The sequence below is a fragment of the Molothrus ater genome, chromosome 5 (assembly GCF_012460135.2).
Source record: "Molothrus ater isolate BHLD 08-10-18 breed brown headed cowbird chromosome 5, BPBGC_Mater_1.1, whole genome shotgun sequence".
Taxonomy (NCBI): domain Eukaryota; kingdom Metazoa; phylum Chordata; class Aves; order Passeriformes; family Icteridae; genus Molothrus; species Molothrus ater.
The window spans coordinates 62,122,297-62,141,086 of NC_050482.2; the positions used below are offsets into that span (position 1 = coordinate 62,122,297).

Sequence of the window (18,790 nt, forward strand, 5' to 3'; positions counted from 1 at the left end):
TATCTAACAGTTCATTTCTGGCATTATGTTTTCTGTTACCAAAAAAAAAAAATCTTTTTTTGGTCTAGTTTCTTCCAATAGAAGCACTTAAAGATTTTTATGAATCTGTGACTCTTAGAAGAACTTTTAAATGACAAGTCAAAGATAAAAAGTTTCAACATGCACTATAAGCTATGAACACTTTATGAAATTTGTTCAACATTTATCATTTTTGTAAAGAGCATTTATTCTTGCAATGTTTTTCACTTCTGTCTAACCAGCATTACAGTCCATTTATGGATATTGAGGAGACGTATATGAGCTATTGACCTATCTGTACACAACTGTTTTAATGAGGGACAAAATGTAGGAACATATACAGATGGTACAATTATTACTATTTTCTTTCTTTTCTTTCTGCAGAGAATTTTAAATCTCAGACACATGCTTGTTCTGTTGGCAAAATACCCTGTGGTACCATGTAACTCACACCTCCATATTGCACAGAAATGAGAAAAGGTAATTAAGCATTCATACCAATGAGGTATTTTGCAGATCATACTTGTCTCTTCCTCAGATACAATTAGGAAAGAAACTTAAAGGTAACACGGAATTTTGAGTAGGTATTCTGTCTCGCTACTAACTGAAAATGGGTTTAATTATTTATATACCAAGCCTCCTGAATGAAGTAATTATATGAGTTTACATGACCTATCCTATTTATTCTGATGGGTATCTAGTAAAAAAAATCACATTACTTTTAAATTATATTCATTTAAAGATCATATGGCTTATATACTGCTGATGGACAAACAAGTAAAACCAAGGTCAATCATATTCCACAGAAGAAATAAATGCCCCAACTACCCTTAGTGTACATCTTTCACAGAAAAAATAATTCAGACAAAAAAGCATTGACTGGTGTTAGAATACACTGCTAAAGGAAACACTCAAAACTAGAATACACTCAACCAAAGGAAAGACCCATTTCATACCCATGCACTCCCATCTCCCAACTGTGGGGTTTGTCCAAGCTCCTGGACAAGACAAACTGTAAATACTGGCCTAGCCAGGATGACATGAACATGGCAGGAAGGTCTTTAGTCAGCACTGTGCTTTTCCAGCACAAGCACACTGTGAATGCAGTGAGGCTGGGCTTAAGGACCCTGCTGCAACCCTTAGCTCAGAGAGGCAAAACAGCACTGCACAGCTCATTGCAAGGCTGCTAAAATTCATTTCCTCAGCAGTGGCAAAGCTGCAGCACCCCAAAAACAAAGCACTGCAACAGTGGGCACCATGCAGTGCCATAACCTGCTCAGGTACAGCCACCCCTCCAGTTTGCCTTTGCTGGCAGTGGTGTGGGTGGGACAGGGCTTGGCAGTGGTGTGGGGATGGCACAGGGCTCTGCAGAGGTGTGGGGATGGGACAGGGCTTGGCAGAGGTGGGGATGGCAGAGGGATTGACAGTGGTGGAGATGGGACAGGGCTTGGCAGAGGTGTGGGGATGGCACAGGGCTCTGCAGTAGCATGGATGGGACAGGGCTTGGCAGAGGTGTGGGGATGGCACAGGGCTCTGCAGTGGCATGGATGGGACAGGGCTTGGCAGTGGCATGGATGGGACAGGGCTCTGCAGTGGCATGGATGGGACAGGGCTTGGCAGAGGTGTGGGGATGGCACAGGGCTCTGCAGTGGCATGGATGGGACAGGGCTTGGCAGAGGTGTGGGGATGGCACAGGGCTCTGCAGTGGCATGGATGGGACAGGGCTTGGCAGAGGTGTGGATGGGACAGGGCTTACGCTGTGCAACGCTGCCCTCGATGCGGTACCCAAGGATGATGGCAGCCCGCTGGATGTCCACTCTGTTCATCAGGTCTGAGCACTTCAGAGCACTCAGCCTCTCCCCATCTTGGTCCTCCACAAAATAGATCAGCTCCACGGGGTTATCAACACCAACTAAGCGTGACACGTTCACAATCTGAAAAGAAATTGCAAAGCTTTTACATTTTAAGTTGTATTTATTTGGAGCTCCCATACATTTTGTCTTAAGAGTTCATACTCTCTCTCCTCTGTTGTAACTGAAAGGAAAATTTCAAGGGAAGTGATCCCTTAAAAAATATATTTTTATGACTAACCTTTCCTTTTCTCCCCACTACTTGAATCATAAAAATGTACACATCTGGTAAGTAAGAGAACTGCTTTCACTCTAAAGACGCCAACACTGTGCCACCCTGGAAGCTTCTACTGCCTTTAGCAATGGTTGGTTAGAAGAAGTGTGACTGCACTTTTCCCTTCTCTAAATGCCTACTCTAACTTTGATTTGTTAGCCATAACACACACACCTCTTTGCTCCAGTTTTTCTAAATGTTAAGCAGCTACACAGGTGAATATTCTGTTAGCATCAAATAAAACTGTTTGCTCTGTTTCAACTTAAGCACTTGCACAATCATCTTCATCCTGCACACAGCTCCCCTTGGCATCCACCCTTCTTCAGGAAGGAATGTATTGGACGCTGTGGGAAGGAATTCTTCCTACCTACATCTAAAGACATTAATAATCAAAAGAATGCATGCTATGAGGAAGCCCTGTAGATACTCTCTAACCATCAAACATCTACATTGCATATGAGAACCACATAACTTTGAATTCCTGTAAAATTACATCTTTTTATATAACGACTCTCCTCTGTTTAACCATTTACCATGTAATGGTGAGCTCAAACTAGAATTAGGATAAACAGTAAGGGGTATGTGATTTTTTTTTTTTAAAGAGTTTGAAGGGCTCTGGAAGGAATTGACGTAAATAGAGCGGAGTATTTTGCTTCCTTCAGAATTATCCTTCTGCTATGAAGTACATACTTAATAAATTATAATCTCAGAAACTGCCCATAGGCCTAAAGTAAAGCAAACACATAAATGTTTGCATGTGAGGCTTACAAAAGCAAATCTTTATATTGTTTTCTTTCCTAGCTTCCAACTAAACAAATCATGTTGAAGGAAAGAAGTACAATTTCTAGCTCAAGAGGAATGATGTTCTGGTTTTGGGGAACAGCAACTCAACATGTCCTAAAAAAGAATTCCCAGTAATGGTAACAACAAGATGTATATATCTAAATATATGTATATTAAAAAAAAAGAAAAGATGAGAGAAAAACAAAACAAGAGAAAGCACAATTGTCATAAAAATCTTCTAGGACAAATCAAGTGAAAGCAAAAAGTAACATTCAGTATCAGCCATATTTGATGCAAGAAACAGAGTATCTACAAATAGAGCAGAAAAATGTGCAGATCTCTGAAATGCAGCAAGAGCTGCTAACAGGACCCATTAAATGATGCTGCTGCTCACCTGAACACCATTCCCTCTTCTACCAGCTAAGGGAAAACCTGACTGAAAACCTCACTGACCTCAAATATAGAATTCGTTAACAAATGCCCACAGCTTTGTATTATATATTACATTACATCTGCTTCAGGAGGGTTGCCACAGCCTGATTTCAGTGCACAGTGCAGCAGAATGTACAGACTGGTATCTGCTCCCAGCACAGACGAAACCTTCCCAAACAGCACCTAACTCACATGGTGGGTGAGGGAGCTGAAAGGCCATGTGGGACTGAAAATCAATGAGTTCTTAGTTTTAATTTTATGAAGCTCCTCTGTGCATAGCCAGAGAATCAGAGAAAATGAGAAAATTCTTAAACTGAGCTGTCATATATTTTACAGCCTGTGAAGAATCCAAGGAGTATAATTATGTGTGTTACACATATCAGGTCATGGTACCAAGCTGCCTGTATGGGTTAACAAAGGAACTTCTCCACAGCTGCCTTTAGAAAAGGCAGAGGGTAAGAAGGACAAGATTTCGGTGCAAGTTGTCACAATGGAAACTGGACAAATTTTAACACAGAATTAAAAACAACAGCATTTGGCTCCCTATGCTGAGAAACAGGGATGAGTGAGAACAGTGAGAGTGGAGAAAGGAATAAGTAGCTGGAGGTATTTCAGCACAGTACAGAGAACAGGAGAACAAGCACAAAAAATTCAGTGGAGGTGCAGGCTAGTGCTGATGAACTAAACTCACTATTTTAAGCTAAATTTTATCTGAAATAATTTCTTCTGAATACACAGTATTTTATGACTGCTCACACCATACAGAGAGAGAAGCTTCACAGAGAGAAGCTGCAGACAAAATTTCCAAACCATGGGGAGATGGTTATGGATTTCTATTCTGGGAAAGCTGGTGCTTAGCAGGGTAGTCTGGGAGCAAATACAAGACAGTTAGATTTGTACATAAACCCAGTGTACCTGTGACAATAGCAGTACCTCAATTTTCATCTAGATTTTCCTTACAGATTTTTGTAACTAGCCTCTGAGTTTGCTGGAACACAGGAAATGGCATACTGGCCTGAACTCTTTTAAATCTGGTCAAGGAACTGAGGCACACAGTCACTGTGCCTGTTTGTTACAGAGTTTCTGGATTCTAAGTTTTGTGACACATGGTTCCAAATTATACTCTTTGTGCAGCTTCAGACTGCTTTAGTCTCTGTCCTTGAGAATGATAAGAATGCAAGCAGAGACAAATAGTATTTGCCAGCCATCCAGCAAAGCAGCCTACACGTAAGGAAGCATTTAAGCATTTTACATTTACACTTTGGCAGTGAGAGATGACATAGGGAGAGAAGAGATAGAAGAATTTTAAATGCAGAAAGTTGGGGGGGGAAGAAAAAGGAGAAAAAACTAATTCAACTCCTGTGTACATAAATGATACCATCTTTGTTGATACTAGATGTGCATTTAACCTCCACAGAGGAAAGGCTTAACTGTGTTCAGGTGTCAGTAAATTTAATTTAAAAAGTGTTTTCAAGTGAATATCATAGGTCAGTGAACAGAGTTGCCTTGGTAACAAAATCTAGTTGGTAATTTCAGGCACGGAAATACAAGTGGTGGGGAAGTTTCCAAGGCATTTTCAGAGTCCTGGGCAGCCAGTGGGATGTCCTGGTCAGCAATCCCCACAGGAGCAAGGAAGGCCTGGTGAGCTGTTTCAGGGTCTGGAAGGCATGAGCACTACTGAGAAACAAGCAGATATGCACACAGCATCTCCAGGGCTCGTGCAGGAGGATTATTTCCTTTTCTTGCCTTCCTTCATCATACTGGAAAAAAATAATTGAAAAAGATGCTCTTTCTGTCTTATTAAGAGTAGGATTTTAGTGTCTGGGCAATTAATTCAAGCTGTACTGTGGTCAGCACACAGAGGTACAAGCAGGCTGTGAGCAACCTGACAGGAGGGGTCAGTTGCTGCCTGGGATGGCTGCTGGAGGGGCAAAATGCCTCAGAGGAAAAGGTGAAGCAGCAGCAGTGCCCAAAGGCTTCACTTATAAACCTAAAAACTCACAGCAAGCCTTTATTTATAAACCTCAAAACTCACAGCAAGACAGGCTTTCCTCAGCCAGGAGAGACACACAAGCTGTCAGCAGAAAAACACGAGAACAAATTTTTGCCTTAATGAAAAGCTCAATTCAGTCATTGCATTCTCTCTCTCATAAGCTGCTACTCCTCACACACATTGCAAATAAAATGCTGCCTAACATGTTCTTTAAATCAGAACATTGCTCTTTGTTTAATTCACTAGGATCAGCTTTTCACTTTCTATTAGGTTCAAAGGACAAAGCATGTTGAAATAAAGGAAAATTTATTTTTTTTCTTAGCTGCTGCTGTATTTTTAAACTACAATTAAGCCCTCTAATTCCTAAAAAATGTAATGAGTTATTATAGTAAACTTTGATATAATAAAATATATATTGTAGCTATTAAAATATAAATATAGCACAGATGTCTGCAGATGCAATGCAAGCCACAGTAAGCACATGCCTTCAAATTTGCAGCAACGGAAGATGCTCATTGAAAATATGTATGACCTACTCTGTGAAATATTAATACAATGTCACACAAAAATCAGTGGAAATATCAGAAGTACAACAACTAGGTGTGAGGCTTCAGCAGGGGTTTTTGTACATAATGGTTACAGACTTTTTTCTCTTTTTATCATGGAGTGCCACCTGTTAGCACAGACAGTGAAACAGGAGGGGAAAGCCTGCTATTTGGGTACCCTCCAAAGCTCTTCTTCAGACTGCCCAGGCTTAAAGCATAATTTTTCACATTCTTAGGTACTAACACATGCCTTTAGAAATGAAATCTAAACCTCAAAAGGTATCACTTCTATTTCCTGAGCACGTGAAAGGAAACTAATATGCCTGCAGTAACATTCACAAATAATTGCTTCACCTCTTGACCTGCAGTCCTGATTTTCCACAGAGCTTAGAAATGTCACATTTCAATACACTATAAATATATTTCACCTCAGGAAAAACTCCAGTCTAGAGGGTCACAAGGCAAGTGAAATGTGAGTCTAGTCTTTAATGGATATATAAACATGTTCTGTTAAAACTGTGCAACACTTTTGGTGCTGGCAGCTTTTTTTCTTATTTTCACTGTATTATGCTCTACTATCATAGCAGTCATTGATTTGTGCGCAGGAAAATGTGAATTTAAGCACAAGAAACATTATTAACTCTCCCAGAAGATACAAACACAGCTTATAAACTTGGCTAAGAGGAACAGAATTAACAGCAGTAAAAGGTTTATGGCAGATGCCTATGGACAAGATCCTCAGCTAACAGGGGAACATCCTGGAAAGGAACTATCCTTCAGTCTGGAGCTCACCATCACTGCAGCTGCACACCACAGCCTCTCAGGCTGTCTCACCTGCCACACACCTGAACATCCTGCCAAGGCAGCACCAAGGAGCTGTGGCACCTGCAGGTACCTGCTGTTCTGAGCACACCCAGCACACACACTTCACTGCAAGGTTTCTCTTCAGCCTCCCTCCCTCCACATCTCCTTTGTTCAGCTCTAACCCCACCTGAAAGGGTGGGCTGGGAGCACCTGGAGAAGCCCTGTGATGGTAGGATGTGCTGACTGTAATGAATAGAACCCTCCTCTGCCCAAAGCCAGCAGTTGGCAGGCTCTTTGCACTAATTAAGTGGCATAAATGAGCAGCACTGCTGTCTGGAACATGAGCTGCAGACCTTATCTTATGTCCCAGTACATAACACAAAGTCAAAAGAAAAAAATGCTGCACTTTCACTTTCCAAAATACCACTCCTTATCTAAAAAGGATCTGCCTATAATTTTGTGCATGAAAAAATAAACTACCTGAGCTTTATTGTGCAAAGTCATAAAACTGTAATCTAAACATACACATTTTATAGGCTGTGGTATCTTCACTAGCAACATAAGGAATATTTGTTTAATTTATATGCAAAAGGAGGACAAAGGCATAATGAACAAAGTGCAATAAGAGGTGCTGGGAATAGGAGATCTGAAGCAGACACCTATTAGCAGCAATTCGAAGCTGTACAGAAGAAAAATAAAATAAAATCTCTATTACTGAAACAGATGTTTCTGAGACAGGAAAGCAGAAGTAAGAATAGCCCAACATCTGGAAATTTAAGTGGTAGCAAAAACCATAGGATTAAATTAAATAAAGACAATAGGTCTGAAATGCAAAAAGGGCATCTGGGAGGTAAACCAACTGTCAATGAATTAGTTGGAAATGGTAATTTTTAAGAAGATGAGCCATTAAAAAAGTACTCTGGCTTTCAGATTGTTGAACTGACTAAAAAGAACACATCAGAATTTAAAACTTTAAATTAAATAGTAAAGTCTTCTTGGACTCTATGCGAATAAATCCACCTGTGACTCTAAAACTCTAAAGCAGCACTGGAATTCAGATAACAGAAGCTGCTATGTGTGCAAAATTTGGTATGAATAATCATTTTTACCTGAAATCCAACCCTGTAACCAGGAGTACTGCAGCAAATAAGAAGTTAAGGGGTAGAATGTACTACTCTACTGCTGCACCAAGCCACACATGATTCTACTTTGTATTTCTCCACCACTGCCAAAACATCTCAGAGAGCTGTGAAGTAGCTGTCCCAGAAGATAAGTGTTTTTCAGATGATCATCCTGTCTCCTTTTGCTAGGCATTTCATGTAAGCCAAACAAGACAGAACATTTTTAAAGCAAGACATTGGTAAAACAATTTTCACTGCTGTTTCTATGAAGCCATCAGAAGTTTTTAGTAATCAGTTATTTGCATTTGTTATGTTTAGCTTAAAAGACATATGTGGTGCCTGAAAGAAGACCCATATTTTGGGTGCAAAACACAAGTATCACCAACTAGCTAAAGGTGACGCATGCTTTTGAGTTATATTTCTTAACTCAAAACCTGAGCACTTTGTTAACACTCATGTTAAATAAGTCAGTAATTTATTATCCTTTATTTCTCATCCTCTTAGTACCTGCACAATGTTGCTGCCTGCAAAGCTGGCCCGTCTCCAGATCCTGCCTCTGAGCAAAGCCTCGTTGAACAGGTGAGCGAGTTTCCGCTCCATCTCAGCCCGGAACACTTCCTCCTGAATGCGCTGGTCAACCACACCCAGGAGAACTGCATGGCACAGAAAACAGCCCAAGAAAACAAATTCATCAGTAAAACTTCTCAGTTTCTTCTCCACAACTTCAATTACAAGCTTTGAGTCACCCTGGGACAGCTCAGGGATAATTCGAGAGCACCTGACCTGTTCAGGTGGAGGTTACTTGCTGAAAAGGGACACATTTGGTTAATTTGGGGGAAGAAAAAATTCAGGCAGAGGATTTTTTTGGAACCTTAACCAGGCTAGACAGATCCAGGATATTAAGGAAACTATTTAAATTCTAAAAAGGCATAAAATCGTGAGCATCCATCCAATGAATTTTTAAAAACTGCTAAAAGAGAAAACTTAGTCTAAATCGTCTGCTTCAACTAATTGCAGTCAAAAGTGTTGTGTTCAGAAGTGATACTGAGCTGGGGATGGGGAGGGCAAGGTTCTTGGAGAAAAAGTAGAACAGCAGCACATGAATGAAGCTGTGTATTCAAGTGCAACTCCCCCAGATAAGATTAACAAGTGTGCCAATCACAGCACAAAAAAATGGTTTGCAGCCTTGCTTACTTGGCAACCAGGTACCCTGGGTCACTGGGGCAGCTAATGCTGAGAGGAATCCCTGAAGGAAGAAGAAAAAAAGGGTGGACTTTTACTAGCAAAATGGCATCCAGTTAGAGAAATGTGGAGTGAATGGAGCAGTAGTCATTCAAATGATCCAACTGAACAATCCTCCAGGACAGCAAACCAACTCACTGCTGACTGCATCAAATAAATTCAGTTTTAATTCTCCTCCACTAAAAATATATCTAATTTTTAAAAGCTGCTTTTTCTGTGTTTGGACATTTATTCTTTTAAGTGTAGAGCTTAATAAAAAGCCACCAGTTAGATAAAAAAAATTAAATATAATTTTAAATTTTTAAAATTTTAAACAAATCTATTAAAGCCACGTTTTCAATTTGAAGATTTCACTGCAGATGTCAGAAAAAGGAAACATTTTCATGATTTTTCACCCAGATCAACAGTATCTGTCTTCTGAATTCAATCACAGACTAAGTATCTCAGAATTAAATAGCAAAACAGACAGTGACCTAAGGCTATTATATACACCAAGCAGAAAACTGTTCTTGCCTGTGTATTGGATTTCAGTATCAATAAATTATGTTTAATAGCATGAATTGTATTCTACAACAGAGGGAGAACACTGTATATCCCAGCTTTTTATGACTACTGGGATACATGCACGGATATCGGGGTAATTTGATATTAAAAAATCTTTACATGCATAGATTCTATCATTTTCCCATGTCGTGATTCATTACCCTTAAAATACAAAACACTGACTGAAAGCAATGACTCAGCCAAAGTCTACCAGCTCTTCCCAGAATCCTGCAAGAACTGAGACTACAAAAAATTCCTCTGCAGGGGAAAAAAAAAAAAGTTGCTGCAATTTGCTTTCAAAATCTTACAGGCAGAACTTTATTTAAACCCAAGGGAATGTGATTTTAGAGCTGGAAGAAGCCTTTTTTTACTGCAGGAGCTAAGGGAATTTTCAGCAGCAATGGACAATCCTAAAGCTGAGCAAGAGAGGGAGCAGGTGGAGCCAAAAAAGCCAACACAAATCTCTAAGGAAGGATGCCACTGGTTATGAGACACATGTAGGAGATTCTCCCACATCAGTGAGCATTATCTGAAATTCTAAATCTTTCTTCTCTGAAACAAACCATGTGGACATCAGAAACTGAGGTGCAATTTGGTTTCCTGCTTAAAGAGTGAAGTGGTGACTAGTGGGAAGAGATGGGGAAACCTGGAAAAAAGAGCAAGTCTATACAACAGGTGAACTAGAGGTGATAAAAGCTGCAGGAAGACAAGAGTATCCAGTGGGGCACCTGCACCCTAAGAACAAGTTTGGTAGGCAAAGCCTCCTCACCAATCAGGCTTAAAAGCAGCAGGTAAGACCTACAGGAGGGAGGCAACCTCAACACCCTTTGAGCACCTAAATGTGACAGTTCAAGCACATCTGTAAATTACAGAATAAAACACTCAGAAGACTTTGGTGGGAGGGATCGTCTGTGAACGAATCAGAAGAGATCAATGAAATGTCATGAAACTCTTTTATGTACTCAGAATTCATCTATTTTCTCTCTGTTTTTTTCTGGGCATGTTTTGGTAGAAAGTGTCACACAAATAAAAATTTAATTTTCACTTAAAATAGATACCTAAAAATCAATGTGGCATATTGACAACATGCAGAGTAGATACTTTATGCCTGACAGTCTGAGCTGTTTCACTAAGAATGAACGGCCTTGTAGACAAAAAGTGCTTTGTGTGCATTACCAAGGAATTTCAGTAGTTAATTCTAGACCAGGGATTTATATTTCCCAGATATTTCAGGTCACTGGGCCTTTGGTTTTAGAATTTATTCAGCTCAGACATGTTATTACCTCATAAAAATGCAGCACCCCTAAGCTATTGATATTTATGCAGGCTAGTTATCCCACTACCAAAACTAATTGCACTTTTACTTACTCACAGAGACCATACATACCTGTTCTCACCCAGGAAGATTTCATCAACTGGGACACATTAAGCTTAGGATAATGAAAGGCTGAAGAAAAAAACAGAATGGAAGAAAAACATCCATAAGAACAGTTTTCTAAACAACGTACACAAAACCAGAAGCCACTACATAATTTATACTGTCAGCAAGCATCTTATTTACACAGATGCACTTCTGCTCCTGAGGCAATGCAGACACAATAGCAAGGGAAGTGCTCCCAATGTACACTGCTGAGTTTGTCTCTAACAAAAAGAAGCTAAGTGAAACAGTCAGATTTATTACGTGAAAGACTCCAAGCTGCTGCACCGAGCTCATTGCTCCCAGGAATTAAAAAGCTCACTGTCTGAGCTGTGACTCTTACTGAGCTAGCTGCAGGATCAGACTCTCGCTCAAAGGGCAGTGAGGCACCTCCTGAGTGTCTCAGGATGAAAATAAGACCTGCTCTGAGGCAGAAACTGCAAGGAAACAATAAATGTAAAGCAGAGAACTAAACATATATGATTTGTGTTCCAGACGTGCAGTTTTTTTACAAAACCCACAAATAACACTGCTACAGACAAACCTCGTGGCTTTTCTGCTTGGCTTGGTGGCTTCAAGTTTTCCTAATTTCTCAATTTTTCAAAAAAAAAAAAAAAAAAAGCTCTGCTCTAGAGGGAAATCCTTGCCCCAGTAAGGAAAACAGTCTATTTCTACTGACTTCAGTATAGATAAGATTTTTCCCAAGATTTCCACTGGAGAGCAGTAAAGACATGTTGGGAAAGAAGTGAAGATGGGGGCTGGGCCAACAGTTTCCTCAAGGGAAGTCTTAAGCTTCACTATGGCAATAAGGAAATGGAATGGTCTTAACTTTCTCAAAATATTTAATCCAGATGCAGTTTGCTAAGCATTATACAAAGGTTAATTTTTAAACCATTTCATGAACAGAAAAAAACACAGCACATAACAATTAAATGACCTGGCCCATGCTGGATCAATTTAGAACAAAGATGTCTACAGTTGTGGACTAGTTTGCCACTACTCCACATTTCAGGGAAGTAGAAAATTGAAGTTTTTCTAATTTAATGATGCAAGAATTTGTAGACAAGCCATTCTCTGTCAGTGTACCAAAAATCTGATTCTTTTGCCCATTAAAAAGCTTAGGAATTTTTTGTTTAAGGTAAAAGCAAAAGAATCATTAGTTACATTTTACCTTTTATTTTCACAGATTTATAACTAACTCCTACTGGAAGAAAAAAATAAAAGAAAATTTGGTTATTCCACCTTTATTTCAGTAATAGCAGCACTAGCTTCAAGATGACCACCGGGCTGGGTACTCTGTGACTTACTATTCAGAAGGGTGTTGGAACATAGTCCTTTTTTTCTGAACAGGAAACACTGGCCCTCTATGCAACAGATCACAATGCATTAAATTTCCAAAACTCTCAGACAAGCAAAAAGCACCTCAGAGTCCATTTAAACACACCCATTTATTTTTGGCATCCTGATACTCGATTCTACTGATTGTAGCTTTTAGACTGAAATTCTATTTACTCTAGTCATGCAATTGTTTACTTCCATTTAGAAATGGAAGCTGAACAAAAAAAAGCATAAACTAAACTGAAAACTGATTCTGTTGTTTTCCAATGCATGGAAAGAGCACGATAAGGAAATCAAAAACCTTCCAGTGACCATAATGCTTTGAACTCCTAGCAATTTTGAGTTTTCTCTTCTTTAACCCAAAATCATGTTTCACTTCAATACTTACTGTGCTCTTCACACTTTTTCTAATTAGTACTTGAAAATGATTTAATTCATGCAAATTGCTGGGTGACTATTCGTTTAAACTTTCCACGGAATTAATGCAACTTAAAAATAAACCAACTTGAGCAGAAAATCTTGACATTGAAAAGGAAGATGTGCTGTGATCATTGCCAACTAAGACTAGGTTCTAAAACCTGACAAAGAATTGCCAGAAGTCAGCCAATCCAGGTTCCAATTCTTATACCACAGGTCACTCTAGTGTCTCACTGACACACAGACCTTGGGCTCATCTGGAGTCTCAGCACTTGCAGCAAGATCAAATTTGCAAGAGTTCTGATGTCCTCTGGAACTAACAATTACAAACAGCACTGACTGATTGTTATTCTGAGGGGGAAGCTGGATAGACAAAATGCAATTATTAGCTAGATTGCAGCTGGTCTGCTAATGACTCTGGATGCATTAATGAAGTAGATGCTGGCATCATTAGGAGATGCCAACAGGCAGCCCTGGAGCACCATACCGTGTAACAGCATCGATTTGGTGCTGAATGAAAAGGGAAAGGGTCACCTGCTCACCAGAGACCTACTAAGAGCAGTCTAAAGCACACCACTCAGGCAGTGTGGCCACTGCCAGATGTTCCCAGGATCTCTCTCTCTCTTACAGATGTGTGGGACCATGCAGGATACAACTGGTGTCATGTTGATCATTGTTATTTCTGATCAACAGAGAACAGTAGTAGAAAGCATGGAGGGAAGGCAGGCTGTGAAATGAGAAGGCATTAAATGAAAAGTAAGATTCCATGCAGATACTGGGGTGTGGGCAATAGCAACACACTGTGACTTTAAAACCTGATCTAAAATCCACCCAGAAAAAAATGCCAAATATTTCTGCAGTCTTTGGACCATATCATACAATTTTATATTTATCCTATTGGCCTTGCAACATCTCTAAGACAGCCAAAATAGATGACATGCATCAAAGTGCTACTTAGAACTGAAAAAATAGCAAGTCCCAAGGCAACCCTCTCTACTTAAAGTCCTAAGAAAAACAAAGAGCTTTATTCAGGGTAAGTTCATGAAGGCAAATATTGCCATCTACTCCACAGCTAGCCTTTACCTGTACCCCAAGAAATCTGCTAGCCATAAAGAGATACCAAATATATAGTTTCCTGTTATTTTTAATGAACTAGCACCCAAACCCTGTGATTAGACTTGGTTTTCTTTCTGCTGACTTGTAGGTCATGACCATCTAACCAATTTACAATCTGAAACGTGAGCTGTAAGGTGGACAATGAAAAATAAGCACGAGAAAGATAAACTGGACATTTGAATAGAAACATGTTGCTTAAGTCACCTAGAAGTCTTGTGAGGAAAGAAGAAAGTCTGGAAGTTTCCAGGTTTTGCCATTTTGACAGCCCTATTCCTGCAAAGAACAGTCCACATCTGCCAAACAACTTTCACTCCTGATCCTGACTCTATGTGAGTGGGGAAAAAACTGAAAAAGAATTCCTGGTGTTAATGATGGGACAAACCACACAATTAAAACTATAAACAGGACATATTATTTATGTGAATAAAAACCATGTGAGGACAGTGTGTGAAAGGCAATGCAAAGTGAACAAGTGGCAAGGAGCAAATGCACTCTTTGGAACAAGGCTCATATTTGGGATATTGATGTCATGGTCTCACTTAACAATGTAGGGATGCACAAGTAGCTTTTCTTGGGTATGATCAACTTCAACCCCCAAGGTTGGGGGTTGAGCCCTGGCACTCGGCTCACCCACAAATAATTTCTTTAGATGCAGCTACAAAGCTTATAAGATCATGCACAAAGTCCTTAAGGGAAAAAGAAAAGCCACTACCAAGAGTATGAATTGTTAGCATGCCTGATAAACTAAGGCACAAATGGCACAGAACAGTATGCCATGGAACATTTCATATTTACATATGAACACTGACATACATAAATGGTTTACATGTAAATATCCAACATTCCTAGAAAAAAAATCACACTGAAAGCAAAGGTTTGCATATTAATTGGCACAGACCAAAGCAGCTATATCAATCTAAGGTGTTGTAACACCTTCCCTGCTACAGTTGCTCTGTAGAGTTCAGGGCCTCGAAAACAAAAACATTTAGGCATCTCCCTGCTAAAGTACCTTTGAGGATCTGGCTGTTGGTCACCCTCAACAGTCTGCTGAATAAGATGTTTCAGGAAGGATCTGCCCAATGCTGCTGAGCCTTTGCACAGGATTTTTGACTCTGAATCTGAAGACCTAAAACCCTTAGGCTCAAAATCCAGTCACAGCAGCAGGGTAAAAAACTGTAGGAACAGCTAAAAATAACTGGCTGTGGTTGTCTCACTGATAAAAGAGTCTGAACTACATTCATCATTTCTGTGCTTGCTGACAGAAGGACCCACAGCTCCAGTAATCTGAGAAACTGTGTTCCTACTTTGCCAACTTACCAAACAGCACCAGAGCTGGTATTCCAGAACAGTGCCTATTAAAGAACTACTGAGACCAAACCAGACCAGTTCAAACCCAAATATGCTGTCCTACAATGGGCTCAATCTACAGTAAATGTGAGCTCTCCTAACAGCAAGAAAGTTGCTGACAAGATGGTCCTTAATTTAGGACACCTTATCCACCAAATCCTCATGTTTTCTACATTGCAATCTTTGGGAAGATCTCATAGTTCCTAAAAATCCTGAGCTCTCCACTCATCCTACTTTACTTTGTTTTGTAATTGACATGTGAGTGACCACAGGGCTCCACTGGCACTGGCACCATCCCCACTGAACAGACACTGTACACATGCAGGTAGCAAACACAGGGACAGCTCCTGACATGAGCATTAAAGCAATTTCAAATTTCCTAAGTACCATCAGGAAAGGAAAATAGAATCATAGAATTGTTTGGTTTGGAAGGGACCTTAGAGGTCACCTAGTTCAAAGCCCAAGGAGAAGCATGTACATTCATCTTTAATGGGAATGTCTTCCCCTTATGACCAGCCTCTCTTTCAGGCTACACCAGCCTTGGTAGAAATTCTGTTATCACTTAATTGCACTGTAGCTCCATTGCACAATCCAGAAGATGGATTCTCAGCAAGGGGCAAGCTGCAAATGCACAAATATAATTTCAGAATATGTGGACAAGACTAAAAGCTGTAAGAGTTGATGTAGGCTCTTATAGGAAAAAAAGGGTCCCTCAACACCAAAAATATTACTAGAGACTAAAAGCTACCTAAACTCAAGCTCAAATGCATAAAAGAGAGGACACAGAGTAAAGAGAGGTGTCTTTCAAGCAATCAAGGCAAGAGCAACATTTTATTTGCATTCAGTGAGCAATAAAGACCATAGCCCACAAATGTGAGTTGTTCTGTGGCTTCCAAGATAAAAAGAAATGCTGGTCATCTATGGACAGGGATTCTCAAGACTTGGTCCTGGCTCAACTAAATAGACCTACCACTGCACAGAGCTCACACTTTATGTGAGACCAAACAAGAGCAGAAATGCTTAACAGCAATATGTCAACAACCTCATACTTCTTTTAATTGGTTATGCGAGTAGAGGGATCAAAAATGCTGAAAACATGAAATAAAAAGCTTCAAAAAACTAGTATGTTTAGAGTGCATCCAGTAAATGGGGAAGTATCCTATGCAACCACCTAGATTGAAAGCTGCTAAGAAGAGCAACTTTTCTGTTGACAGTGACTCTCTTTACAGTAATTTCACTGACATACACAGCTGCATAATGAACACCAGCTACTATTAGACCTGATTTTCCACTAAATGTTTAACTATATTGTAAAACTCACTGTGTCAGATGTTATTCATCTCTACAGCTCACAGAAATAACTCCGAAAATTAAAAAGCATGGTGAGAGAGGAGAAATGGGGAATTAATGGACTGAGTCAGTGACACCCACCAGCAGGAAAAGGCAAGTACTATTCTCCCATGATCTTGCTTATGTTCCTGAGTCATCTGAAAAATCTAAAATCTAACATAAGTTGTCAAGGCCAAGTGTCAAGCAAGCTCTGTTATGCAGGCAGTTCCCACTCATCTACGTTTAGGATGATGGTGGTCTGAAAAAAAAGACTTGCCATGCAAATGTACATAAAAAGTGAGAAAGGTAATACTTTAAAGCATAACAGACTGCATAGACAAATTAATTCAGACTATGTGGGCAAATATCAACTTATGTAGCCAGCGTCCCAGGAGTTTCTAGAAGTCAGAGACATGGTTAAGAGCAGCTGAAAGTACTGAAACTCCTGACAATTAGCAAAGGTCTCTCTAGACATAAGCACAGACACACACCTTGCACTGCACTTCACAGCAATACTGATCTAAGTGATTTTCTTATTTTTAGATCTGGACTAAGACCAATGAACTGATGAAGCCAGGTTAAGCACAACTGACCCAGCACACAAGGAAAGTATGATGACAAAAGCAGCAAGATATTGTAACACCAAAATGTGAGCAGAAACAGGCACAGATCTGCCCTGCAGAACTCATGATTCAAGTTAGGAACTTGAAGCTGCATTATCACTTATGCAAGAAATTATTTAAAAATTGTACAGAGGGAAAATACTGACAGAAGCATTCTGCAGTACTGGGTAACAGCAAATACTCACGTTCAGCAATCTGCTGCACAGGGAAGCCCAGATAGAAGCTGAATTCCACCACGGACAAGTTTCTGAGCTGCTCGCTGACTTCAGACCCATTGAGAAAACCGTACCTGTCTCGGATGGCAAAAACAATGCTCACAGGGCCCTGCCGAAATGCCACCCCAGGCCTGCTCAGAGTTATATTCAGTATCTGAAAAGACAGCATTGAAGCAGGGTCAGCAAAATCTAATCACTGCCATTTCCATCCCTTCCTTGACAGACTTTTCTTTTCCTCTTATATGAAGAGGGGGGCAATTCACATCAAGACAGAGGAACATCTGCTCCAGATTTGTTCAGCCAGCTGAGTCTCAGAAGAGGCAAAGTTACATGTGAATTCCTCTTCAAAGAGTCATCCTTTAAGGTCAATCATAATCCAGAATGATCTGACAGCTACAGCCCAAAAAATGATGAGAAAAAACCACCTAGCGGGACAGACAGCAAAATAAATCTAGTCGTAAATAAGTCTTACATGAATGCTTAGATACATGGAACAGAAGAAAGGGATTGATTATGGCAAAAAAAGTTCTGAAAATGGATGTTCTCTTGGTAAAAATTTCCTGCACCATGCACACCCAAATCCACCAGTTGTTAGAAGCCTTTTTGTGGCAACAATATAAACAGCAAATGTATTCATGTAGATAAACCTCTTCTGAAAAATAAGAAGCATTTAAAGTAAGTTGGCTAAGCTAATAGCCCAAGAAATTGTTTTATATGTTCTGTCTTCAGTCTATGCAGTGACACTGTGTTTCAAGTTGTGAGCACTCTTCTATATGTATTACATAGTATTTTAGACACTCTAATATTTGTCATTTTTCTTCCTGAATTTATTTTAGTGTACAACAGATGGGTATTTATGGTGTCAGTTAAACAACATAATAAAATTTTTACTGAGTTTGGTATTACAACAAAGTTAGATTAAATATAAGAATTCAAACAGAAGAGGGAGTTGATCTCATTAAATTGAATTACTGATTTTCCAGGGAGCTCTAAGCTCTGCTGTGTGATTCAGGGCTCTGCACATGTGCAATACCTTTCATGTGTGAAGTTCCAGTAGCAGCTGTCCCAGACATCATATACTGTAAGTATTTCTAGATCTCAGAAGCAACCAGCATGTTTGCTCACATGATGGCAGGGTCATGTAACTCCTATATTCCCCAACAGGGTGGGGAAAAACAGCATGGCAATGAGACCTGAGAGCTTTCTTCCAACAAAAACTTTTTAACCACACCTTAGTCTTTTATAGTAAACTATGATGGGAGTGACTCTGGTAAGGGCTGTAACAGTTTTTATTTGAGAAATTATAAACCCTATCATATTCAATAATGCTTTTGGATATAAACCATCACCTTGGATATTTTTTTCAAAAAGCTTGTAAAAGCT

The 18,790-nt window shown here is 39.7% G+C and overlaps 1 protein-coding gene across 5 annotated transcripts in view; it reads right to left on the reverse strand.

The window, feature by feature from the left end:
- KIAA1549 (KIAA1549 ortholog) overlaps positions 1-18,790 on the reverse strand; it is a 142,200-nt gene that overhangs the window by 42,903 nt on the left and 80,507 nt on the right. For all 5 annotated transcript variants that reach the window (XM_036400161.2, XM_036400162.2, XM_036400160.2 and 2 more), the window contains exons 6-9: positions 17,378-17,561; positions 10,993-11,052; positions 8,328-8,473; positions 1,775-1,952 (exon numbers count right to left, since the gene is read on the reverse strand). In XM_036400161.2, the coding sequence (XP_036256054.1) occupies positions 1,775-1,952; positions 8,328-8,473; positions 10,993-11,052; positions 17,378-17,561 (568 nt within the window). The remainder of the gene's footprint in view (positions 1-1,774; positions 1,953-8,327; positions 8,474-10,992; positions 11,053-17,377; positions 17,562-18,790) is intronic.